Source organism: Geospiza fortis, unplaced genomic scaffold (genome assembly GCF_000277835.1).
Source record: "Geospiza fortis unplaced genomic scaffold, GeoFor_1.0 scaffold54, whole genome shotgun sequence".
Classification (NCBI taxonomy): Eukaryota; Metazoa; Chordata; class Aves; order Passeriformes; family Thraupidae; genus Geospiza; species Geospiza fortis.
This window is the reverse complement of record NW_005054301.1, coordinates 5,717,206-5,728,856: the sequence shown is the minus strand read 5'-3', so window position 1 is coordinate 5,728,856 and position 11,651 is coordinate 5,717,206. Positions and strand designations below refer to the sequence as shown.

The 11,651-nt window shown below is 45.1% G+C and overlaps 1 protein-coding gene across 2 annotated transcripts in view; it reads left to right on the top strand.

The window, feature by feature from the left end:
• IFT43 (intraflagellar transport 43) overlaps window positions 1-11,651 on the top strand; it is a 43,530-nt gene that overhangs the window by 24,106 nt on the left and 7,773 nt on the right. For both annotated transcript variants that reach the window (XM_005417465.2, XM_031065816.1), the window contains 2 exons: window positions 4,316-4,348; window positions 4,821-4,867. In XM_005417465.2, coding sequence (XP_005417522.1) covers window positions 4,316-4,348; window positions 4,821-4,867 — 80 coding nt within the window. The remainder of the gene's footprint in view (window positions 1-4,315; window positions 4,349-4,820; window positions 4,868-11,651) is intronic.

Here is an 11,651-nt window from a genome sequence, read left to right as displayed (position 1 = left end):
CCCGCCCGGGAGGAGCGCGGCCCGGCCGGGGACAGGCTGCCTGCGCTCCCAGCCCTTTCTCCTCCTCCGCCGCGCCATACTGGGCGTTCCCGTCCCGCCGCCTCTGTATGCGTTTTAGCAAGCTGCGGTAGTTCCTTCCCTTCTCCTTAGCTGTGCTGCCCGCCCTCACACCTCCCCAGGCCGCATGAGAGAACCTCCGCTCCTGCACAGAGAACGCCTCGGAGCCTGGCTGTAGCGCGGTGCAGGACACAAGTGTGTCTGGAGCTCTCATGAGCTGTGGACGTTAAAAGATTTCAAGGACGTTTTTCTCCATTCATCCCAGTTATGTCCTCTGCTAAAATAGGTTAACGGTGTCTAATTAACCACTGCACATTGTCATGCTGCATAAAGATAGCATCCTGGCTGTTCTCTGAGCCCTGCCACTTTATCTCCATTTAGATCTCCGTGGTAGTCCATTAAATGAGAAAGAAACAGTTTTAACAGAGATGATGTCTACATTGGAACTGCCTTTCACCCTTTAGCACAGAAGTTGCAGGCAGCTCCGCTGTACATCAGGGTGCTGTGTGGGAGTAAGGTCTCGGGTTTAGGGTTTAACCCGCTCTCATTGATGTGGACGAAGGATTCCTCCTGGGCAGAACTGAGCAAAGACAACACTCAAGAGAGAGATTAGATCTGTATCCTCTGCCGCAGGGCAGAGCTAGGAGACAAATAGGTATTCTGTACTGGGAGTGACATACCATGGGGTTACACAAGGACTGTCAGGGTCTTTCACCCAGTTTCACAGCTATTCAATACTCTGAAATAGAGAGGGGATAAGCAGCTGTCCAAAGCCAGTGGGAATATTCTGGGATTATGATTATGTTTAGGATTGCTGACGGCCTCTCAGGGAAAGGGAGTTTAAAGGGAACTGTCCAGCAGATGGAGTGAGTCTGTGTTCTTTGCCCCTCCAGATGCCATGGACTTGGGAACATAAGTGAAAAAACCAGATGTATCCCTGTCTCACAAAAATGGGAAGTGGCTGGTGTATAATACAGCAGATTGAATGTATTTCTGAGCACTGCTCCTGGGATGGTATTGCTTTGTTTATCGTTACTTGGGTGACTGTATCTGTAGTTCACATTCCATTGCTCATTTTGTAGGTCCTTGTTGCTGCCCTCCCTGGGCTGTGCCTGCTGCTGCAGCAGACAAAGCAGAGCAGTGCACTTTGTGTTGCTAGAACATGAGAAAAGAGTAGGAAAGCTGTGTATGCTGGCTTGTCAGGTTCATTCCATGTCTGTTTTCACTCACCACTAGAAAGCTCATGAGATGAATGAAGAGGCTGCTGTTAACTTAGACCTGATATTCCTGTAGGAGGAAATGCTGATCTCAATATGTAGCAATTGGCATTGGTAAGATGAGACTATTCTTAGGAAAGGGTACTCCACAATCCTTAAAGCAATGTGATAACATGGTGGAGAAATCCTGTATGTTGCCAATAGTACTTGGAGAGCAAAGAGACAAGCAGTTGATTGGTTCTGCAGGAATACTATCTCTAGGCAGCCCTCAGCTAAGTTTATGGAATGGACAGAATTGAAGGGGGGCACCTTTTGTAGATCTATTAATGATTTCTCTTGCTGCCCTGGAGGTTTTTAACCTTAGGACACAAGACAAAGCTTGTCTTTCCTCTCAGAGTCACTTAGTTACATAGATTTAGGTACTGCAGTTTTGCCAAAAAAGCAAAAGACTAGTTAAACCAAAAATGTTTTGTGATTTTTTTCCCCCCCAATCTGAAACAAGAACTCGAAAAGTAATTTGGCACCAAACAAAATGAAAGGAAGACTTATTTAAAAAAATAGAGGAAATAGGTTGCATGATATCTTCTTTGCTCCATCATTAGGGCCACGGAGAGTGTAAAACATACAATTCCTTCCTGTGCTATAGAAGTGTCATACTATATTTTTGGGACAGTTTCTACATGTGAGTTCATGAGCTTACTTGAAATGCTAGTTTCATCAAATAATGCTGTACCAAATCATATATTAACAAACATATGCAGTACAGGTGACTGGAAGCAGATGTCTCTCCTAAACAGAAGAGCAGTCATTTCTAGCTCCTGCTCCAGTGCTGTTTGTATATAAAGGCTCTGTATAAACTGCTGTACTGCCAGCATGACAGACTTGCCTCACCCAGTGCCACCATTGGCCCCTGTGGCACAGGGCCTAAGGTGTTCTCTTGGGGGCACTGACCATGGGGCTGTAACTTGCCCTGGGAAGAGGAAGTAATGGTCTTGTTTGATGGGAGAGTTCCAACACCTGGGCTCTGGTGTTAAAGGGGCCAGTACTATTCCCCCCCTCCCTGCTGATGAGTTTGTTCCCCAGATTACTGTTTTTTCCAATATATAGTGCAGCTGTTTCATAATGAGGTATTTGCTTATTGTCCTGAGTAAGTCCTTTCCTAACAACATAGAAAAGTTGAGAAAGCCTAAGTCTCACAACATAAGCAAAGCAGTCTCTGCCTCTAAGATTAACATGACTGCCTTCCCTGTGGGCCACCTGGATATCAGTCATGACAGGGAGCTTAGGAAGAAGAAACAGAAATTGCTTACAGGGATAGTAGTAGTGACCTTTTCTCCTGGGAAGTATGAACATGTGGAGTGTTTCATTCCTGCCTGCAGACAGGAGCAAAGATGTAAGGAGTGTGAGTACTGAGGAAGAGAGTGTTACTTGGGGTTGGACAATCATCAAGAGTAACGGGATCATGCCAACAAGATGTTAAATTGAACCCCCAGGAAATCATCTGTGCATGGCTGTGCGATGCCATCATTTGGGATGTTTCAACTTGGAAAGGGCAAGGCTATGTGGAAACCATTTCTGTGAAGGCATAAAGGAGCAATAAAATAGGAGAAATCTTGCATCCTCTTTCTACCTCTATCTTCTCAGAGACTAAATGCCATTGGGTACTGGTGGAGGGCTCTCTGAAGCCATCTCTTTCTTTCTCCATAGTATCAAGAGGCTCACAAAAAGTGCTTTCTACTACCACTGGGAGAAGGATGGAGCTGGACAGTTCATCCTCGCTGGAAGATCTCTTTCCCCAGTTATGTTCCATTTTTGTCTTTGAACGGAGGATGCACATATAGCTGAAAGCCCAGGTGCAGGTGTCACCACACAGCTGCAGTTCTGATTATAGCAGTTGATATTACTGGGCTCAAATCACTGATTCAGACTGCAAGCTCCAGCAAGAGAGTAGAGACAAAGGGCTTTCTTCTCCTTATACCTCTTCTCTGTATAGCTAGACATCCTCTCTGCCCTACTCCTTGCTCTTAGAAGAGTAGATTATTCACAGGAGAGCTAGATGAGGACTGTGACTTGCTAGAACAGAAAGCAGATGGGGAGAGTCCTGTGCCATGTCACGAAGTGCTTTGGAAAGAGCAATGCAAGGCAGTGAAGCAGCTTCTCTTACATCTTGGTACATCCTGGGACAGTGCATGTGATAGGGGAGGGCTCTATGTATTCTTTGTCATGGCACCCTGACTTAGGGGACACGAGAATATTTATTCTCAACACATAGACATGAAACTTCACTCTGCAAAATGGCCAAAGCAATCAGCAAGTGATGGAGTATCTGCTAAAAAGAAATCTGGCATTTAATTAACTTTTCAAAGTGCTGGTTCAGCAATCTCCATGTTTTACATTTTGAATATTGAACAAGCGTCTCTAATCGGGACTGAATTACTTCTGGGCTCGCTGGGGTGGAGAGCAAGGGAACTGCCATTTGCCAGTGCCTCCCCACCATGTTATTGTTATGCACTCCTGTTAACTCAGCCTGATCAACCCTCATTTTTTGCCACGACTGCATGTCTGACATGAGCTTGGCCAGCTCACGTGCGACTCCTAACCTGAAAGGCACCCAGAAAGTCTTTATGCACAGCCATGGGGAGGAGAAAACTGTTGATCTCTCAGGAGTAGGTAGACAAAGTATAGCACCTTCTTCACTCCTTAATGTACCAACCTCTCTACCCAGGTGTGGCCAGCTTTACCTGCAGCTGATGGCAAAGGGGATAAAAAAGTATCTGAGAAACTAAAGAACCAGGGAGTATGATTCTTGCCATATCTGGCCTTGGCTGTCTTTTGGGCCCCAAGTGATTTTGTTTCAGTCTCTTGCACTCGGGGACTTTTTGATACACTGGCTTCATAGTCACTCAGAACTCTTTAAGGTGTGATGTGTTGTATCAGACCTGATGCAGGAACTGTTTTGCACAATAACAACCATATGGGGAAAGGTGAAGTTTTTCATTTTCTCTAGCCTTTTCTAAATATAAGCCGTCCTTGTCTTGCAGGTCAGGAAGAAAGCATGCAGAAGAAGTGGAAGAGTAAGTTCCCATTGTTGCTGAGACTTCTTCCACAACTTTTACATCTGATCTGATCATCTGACCAGTACACCAAGATCTGAAACTTCGGAAGGATGCAGAGCCTGTCAGGAATTCATATCATATATCCTAGGATGGGGCAGGGCTGGTCATTCTATAGTTCCCTGGATATGGAGTAGATGATGGCTCTGTCACTCCCATAAAACAGAAAGAAGGAAAATGAGAAAGCCACTGCTTTCTTCCCAGACCCACCCCAGGCCCTACTGTCTTTAGCCTAGGGGTTTGTCTTAGGTACACCTTGCTTAAGCTGAGATTTCTGCTAAGCCCAGCATTAAAGGGTATGGAAAATCAGTCTTCCATGCAGGCTAAGCATACTTGGAAACTATTCTCCTCTGAAGTTTGTGGGGAGGAAGGGGGCACAAGAAGATGTTTTTCTGGATTTGCAATTGAAATTCTTTCTTGTTCTTTGCTACAGCCATCGTCTCAGACAGCAGAGCCTGGAGGCATCAGATGATGGAGGAGGTAAGGTACTTGACCACAAGAAGTGCCTTCCTGCCTGTCTAGGGGTTCTCCAGTAAAGTGAGCAGAGGCATCTTGTAAGAAATTGCAAGGAAATTAACCACTCTGGGGGTAAACAAATGTAAGAGCTGCTTCGGTCTCCCCAGATGAATGAGGGAGAAAGGGTAAAGGAGATGGAGAGGGAGGATGAGGAAGTGAACTTGTAGTCTAACTCTGGCTCTTCATGAACACAGAATTATAGAGGACCTTGGAAAGCAGGAAAATGGCAAGGAAATTACCTCCATGGAGAATAGTGGACTGGGCAAAATGAGAGCTAAAAGCACAATAAAAGGTTAAGAATGGAGAAAGAGGTCCCTGCTGTCCTCTGGCTTAGGTGGTAGTAGGCTCTGCTAGAAGCATCTGTTATCTTTTGTAGCAATATCCTTGTTGCCTGGGGTTTCTGTCATGATGGAATTCTTAATTTAAAAAATATCTGCTTGCCCTAATCCAAGATCATAAATCATAAACTAAACATAAACACTGGTGGCTAATCCCATTTCATCCCTTTACAGGCTGCTATGAAATCTATTGGACTCCTGACTTAGCACTAGTTTTCTTTATAGTATATATTACCTGCTCTTCTAGGACTGGATGAGTCAAGAGAAATGTCAGGAAAAATCCACAGTATGAATTTCAAGACAAGCACTAGACAACTGTGAGGAGCATAGAAATTCATTAAAGCCTCTAGGAGGTACCTCAGTTTTCAAGGGCTAAGACTTTTATACAGTGTATAAAAAGCTGCATCTGTAAAATACCACCAAGTGTCAGAAGAATTATCTGGAGTCACAAAGGATCAGACATCAGTATGGTTAATGAGATTAAATGAAGACTTATTTGGGTCTTCCTGACAGATTAAGCATTGCAACATATGACTGCCAGAAGTGGCACCTTTATAGCATTGGCATCTTCAGAACAGACTAAATTTTCCCCCTGGGAAGTTCCTTGGGCTTCTTAAATTTCAGCGTATGTCACTGAGGCTGGTAGTCTGTTCTCAACAGCTCTGTTTGCATACGTGCTGTCCTTTTTGTTGAACCTTGGTCATGCACTTGGAGGATGACTATTCTTTGCTAACCAGGTATAAAAATGCTTGCCACATGATTGTTTGTAGCATGTGACTTTCAGCACTTCAAGACCTTGGGTAATAAATATAGAATAGAATTGATGCAGAGTGTGGTATGAGGACATACTGAGTCCTGATAGACTTCACTTATTTATCTGTGTCTAACCTGTGGTTAGCAGCTGAATTTGGATCATTTGCAAACTGGCATTTGGCTTTGGATTAGATATATGCATTACAAGAAAGGTATAGTATGGTTTCTACCCAGGCAGCTTCTGGTACAAATACGCTGGGTTGTGGATCTAATTTGTGTACAGAAAAATCTCTAAATGGATAGTGCATTGCGTTGTTGTGTTCCTGTTTTGACAGGGAGATTAGGCAGACTGTTCTGGGAGAGGAATTTTCCATGTGGGCTCAGCAATTGGAGTGAAGAAAAGTGACATATAAACAAACTCCAGAACATGAATAAAATTACTTTTTGGAATAAGCAGAGACATACAAATAACTGCCTAGTGTAGAAGGCAGGGAGTAGCATACAGTGGCTGTGGAGTAAATTGAGCTGTTTCAGCCTTCCCTTTGCATAGAACTGCACTTGAGTTTGTGTCCTTAACTAGAACAGTAAAGCTCAGATTCTAAACAAACAAAAATCAAGACGTTGGTGTATGGATCCCCAAGGATGGGTCACGGTTATTTTGTGCTGCATAATGTCTTAGCTTGTACACCTTAATATGAACAGGCGCAGTTGCGTAATGATTGCTGCTGTCAACCAATACATTTGGATCGCCTTCCTTTAACCTATTAAAAAGCTGAGCTGTACCATTCCATTAACATTGTTTGTCCCCCATCCAACCTTTTCATTAGAAGAATGAAGGACAAAACTATATGCCCTTAAAAAGGTGTTCTTGTGAATTTGAAATGTGCTCAGTTGTGATCGTTTATACATCATTAACAGCCAGAGGCTCCAAGTTTGGAGGCTATTTGAGAATGTGTTAAAAAAGTACAGGGGCTGTAGAGAACCTAGTTTGGCAGGTGAAAGGTGGAGGGAAGTTTGTACAGCCAAGTGGAGGCTTCTGGGCTTGACAGGCCTTGTAGTTTCAGAAATAAAAGTAGAATTCTTTCACTGCTCCTGGCCTGTGTATGAAATAGCATCTGATTCCTTATCTCTGTGGGAGTTTGGGGGAGAAGGATGGACACTTCTCAGGCTGTGTGGAATGAGTGAAACTGTATGGGAGGCAGTAAGTGGGTGGACCAGACAGGGACATGAATGGAATGATCTGCACTTTCAGCATTCGTTATGGTTGCACAGGGAAACCCAGAAGGTGGAAGACAGTTTTGAAAAAGTGCAGTGTCTCTACAAAAGTAGCTCTGGATTATCTAGTTGATAGCTAGGTTGATTTCCTACAGCAGCCACTGTGATCTTAGTGCTGATCCTCCTGAGCACATGCTGGTACTCGTGAGAACTCAGGCACAGCAAATGGATAATGCCTCTGTTCGTGGGTGTGTGCCCACTGGACCTTGTCATGGGGGACCAGGTCCTCTGCATGGTGAGAAACCTGCTTTAGCAGGATTTAATGCATCACACTTGAGGAATAATAAACCTTCACAAGCAACACAAAAGTGTTTAATTCCTAAAGGACAGGCCTAGTTAAGTCACTTTCGGCCAGGGGCAATTGGGGGCTTAATGCTTTGTATGTAGCAATCTGTGCAATCTGAGAGAGAGGAGTTTGAGGGTAATTGCTCAATTTTCCGTCCATGTCAACGGGGAAAATGAGCAGCAGTGACTGAGCTTTGTATGGCAGGGAAACTGCTTGAGATGGGAGATGTGAGACCCTCTGTGGAATTTAAAAGGTGCTATCTGCAGTACACTGCTTCCTTTTCTGTAGCAGCGAAGAGCTTCTGCCACATGCAGACTATCCTTTGTCATGAGATGGGAGTGAAGATGGGACAACCAAGCTGAAGTTGAAGGGCTTTATCCTCCCTTTGCTCCCTTCTCCGGCAGGGCATAGAGGGCTCTACTCTGCTCGTGTGTCTCTTTCTGGCGCAGAGCTAGAGCTAGAAAGGGCTGTTTCCTGTCAGGGTGAGAAATGCTTACATTCCTCCCCCACCTCAGCAATCTGATTTGTCCTTTGGCTAGAAGTTTCTTTGTTGTTCCTTTCTTGTCCACCAGTTCAGCACTGCTGTGTTGTATTCCCCCTGATGTCTTTCTCCTTACTACTTTGCCCTTTGATTTTTCTCCTCAGCACTTTATGGGAACTTATTAGCTAAGGTTGTTATCCCTCTCTCAGGTACTCCCACACAGACTATTGCCCTACCATCAGAAGTCCCTTTCTGCTTTCTCTCTGTTACTCTTGGGATGCATAGCTCCTAGAAAAGGGCTTTTCTTGGAGGACTGGATGTGATGTATGATTTTCTGTCTGCAGGAACAACAGCTTGTTATTTTAAAGCAGATAGTGTGTGTGAATGAGACAGCTGATTGAAATGAAAGCCTGACTATGCTACACAGACAACTGCAACCTGACCTGCAGGTGAGGAAAGCTGCCAGGAGACAGTCACTAGATCTGCGCCCTCAAGGCAGAACCCTTTCCTGCCTGCTGGGAAGCCTCCTCAAGGAAGCTGAGCTGATGATTAGACCTTTCTATGCAATGTCAAACCTCTAGAAGGACTTACCTTTCTGGCATGTGCCAGCAGCTCCTTTGCATTTGAACAGGATGAGAGTCCAGACTTTGAACAACAGAGGGGAAGTGGGCAGATGCCATGGTCCCCAATCCTTCTGGGTAGTGATATCTGTCAGGTGGGAGATCTGTAATTCACAGCCATAAAATATCCAACACTTCTTGAGCTGCATGCAAATATACACCAATGATGATACTGCTCCAAAGAGCTGAGAATAGAGCACAGTGAGGGTTATTGTTGGCTCTGTCATTCCTGATCAATTTTGCCAGTTGCTTCCCTGGTGAGCTGCTGTTTCTACAGAGCACACCAAGTGCTGGTGGATTCCAGAGGCCATGAGCTGCAAGGACAGCTGCAGTGGCTGAGCATGAGGGTAACAGAGGGCAGAATCTGCAGGAACAGTCAGGCAAGTGGGTACTTCATGGGCTCAGAAGGCAGTGTTGGAGTGATTTGGAGAGAGCTAAATGGATGAAAAGTTCTGAGCATCAGTGAAATGGAGACAGAGTGAAAGACATGCTGTTTTGGAAGTGGTATGAATGGGCTGAATAGAAGGTTTTGGGGCAGAGAGTGTCAGTGGTTATTGGGTCTCTGTGACTCTGCATTTTGACTTCATGTGTGGCTGTCAGCACACCACAGCTCTCCCCTTTGCTGCTCCATCACCCAATGCACTACTCTGAGTCTCTGTGCAAGGTCACTGAAGGGTAGACTCGGCCCAGCCTGATGGTTTCCAGGCTGAGCTGTTGGTCCAGGCCAGTTTGAACTCCTCCAATAATTGCTGGCATAGTGATCTAGAGCATAGTGATCCAGAGTGGTGCTGGAGGAAAGCTCTCTCTTGAGAGCCACAGTGGGCAGGGGAGAGCAGAGAGTATGTCCTGAGAAACTATCTGAGGTTCTATTTGAAGCAGCAGACCACTGGCCAAGGGTCAGTGGGCTCCTTAATTACAAAGGAGAACACACAGCTTGTTGAGGGCTGAAAATGACAGTCTGGGGAAGCATCTTCTGTTGCTAAATTCTGCGATATGGTGGATACACAGTCATATTGGGTCTGTGATTGCTGAGTCCATAAATGTATTTGACGGACTAGGTTTACCTAAAATACCCTTTAAGAAAAAGCTCTTGAAAGATGATTACAGAATTGAGACACCATCATTTAAAACTGCCTGAGGCAAACTCCTTTGAAAATTGCAGCAGTGGAGGGACAGAGAGAGAACCGCATAGCCCTTGATTGTTGTGTCGTTCCCTCAGGACCCGTCCCCCCTCCTCCTCAGTTTCTCATCTGATATGAGAGAAAGCAGCAGTAAGATTCCTCATCTGTCTTATGAAAATCCGATTCTGAGTGGCTCTGATCAAACACAGCTGGCTGTCAGCAGCGGTGGCCTTGTGTGGAGGGAGGGAGGCTTCTGAGGAGTCGCTGGATGTGGAGGTGTCATGGGTGCTGCCGATCAAAGAGGCATTTTTTAATAAATATATATAAGAAAAATAAAAAAACCTAAGAATTTAGCATAAAAGAAATGTAGTTTGTCTTGTTTTTCCAGTGTAACATGAAGAGGATGAAATAGAATCAGGCATGCATGCTCCTGAACATACTTCCACAGGAGCATCCTGAGAAGCTGCTTTCCCTGCCCCAGTAATGCTCTAGTGCAAAGTCCCTTATCTCCAGCGTTGTTGAAGATGGTTTTGTGTTTCTGAGTTCACTAGACCCTCTCAGGACACCTCATACCTTCTCATCTGATGCCCCACTACCTTCTGAGTATGTTTTAGCAGGGGAGTAGTGCAAAGGAACAGGGAACAGCCTTTGAAAAGAGGAAAACACATGTTACTGGGAAGGAGGGTAGGCGTAGTGCTCTGTCAGAGGACTGTTGGTAGGACTAGGAGCTGTGTTACCACTCTAAATGCTGATAACCTCAGAAGCATGGTGGACTCCAAGTCCTGGGCCTGGCCTCCAGTCTCTCCTGTCTTCTGCTGCTGCTGAAGAAACCTATGCATTAAGAGATTCCTCACCTTTAACGCTGTCAGGGTCTGCTTCTACTTCTTGCATAAGTACAAGCCATGCTCTACTGCTTGTGAAGCCCTGCACTGAGCCCAGTGACTCATCTGACAGGGCTGTTCTATGCCTCTCCTCACACTTCAAATGACTGAAACTGGGCAGAACCTTTGTGTCAGCAGCAGCAGCCTTGGGAAGCAGCGGAAATGCCTGATGCCTGTCCCCTGCAATATGAACACACCACACTATTGAGGCAAGTAGAATGTCACCCCCAGCCAGTCATGCATCTAGCTCAGATGCAATATTATGCAAGGCAAATGTATAACCTTTTAACACAAGGCTGTAGGGTCAGTACTGAATCTGCTGTATGACCTTCCCTGCATCCTGTGACTCCTCTGGCACTCGCACACAGGGCGACTTTTCCCATCAGCTTGGCCAGGTTGTGCTGTTACCATCCTCTTCTCAGAAGGAGGCTTTGGGACATGGGACTCTCAGGTTATCTTCTGCTTATCTCAGCTTTTGAGACAGTGCCCTGGTAGCTGTGGTACTATCTGCTTTTCACTCTACTGTTTTCATCTCCCTGCTGGTTGATCAGGCAGGTACGCTGCTCCATGTTGGCCCACTAGTAGGGCAATTTCAGTCAGGGAAAGACATCCCTATGAAATTAATGTCCCAGCATCCAAAGAAGCATTCTTTATTCTCTCCATTTGCCTGCTGCTCTCCTGAGAAAGCTTCCAAGAGGCTTCAAGCTTGTTTGTGTGTTCAGCAGAAGCTGTGTCCCTTGTTCTTTATGTTTTTTTGACTATTTTTTTTTGCCTGTTGCTTTCTACTTTTTTACTTTTTTTTTCTTTTTAATTCTCCATTTTTCTACTTAGAAAATTTATTTATTGCATTGAGATGCACTAATTAAAGCCATTTTCTGGTATTTGGTTACTGAAGTGTTTGATGTCTCTCTGACAAGACCATGAAATGCACAGAGTGTCCACAGGGACAGAATTTGCTGAACACGGTGCTTTGTAAATGAGGGGACACAGTGT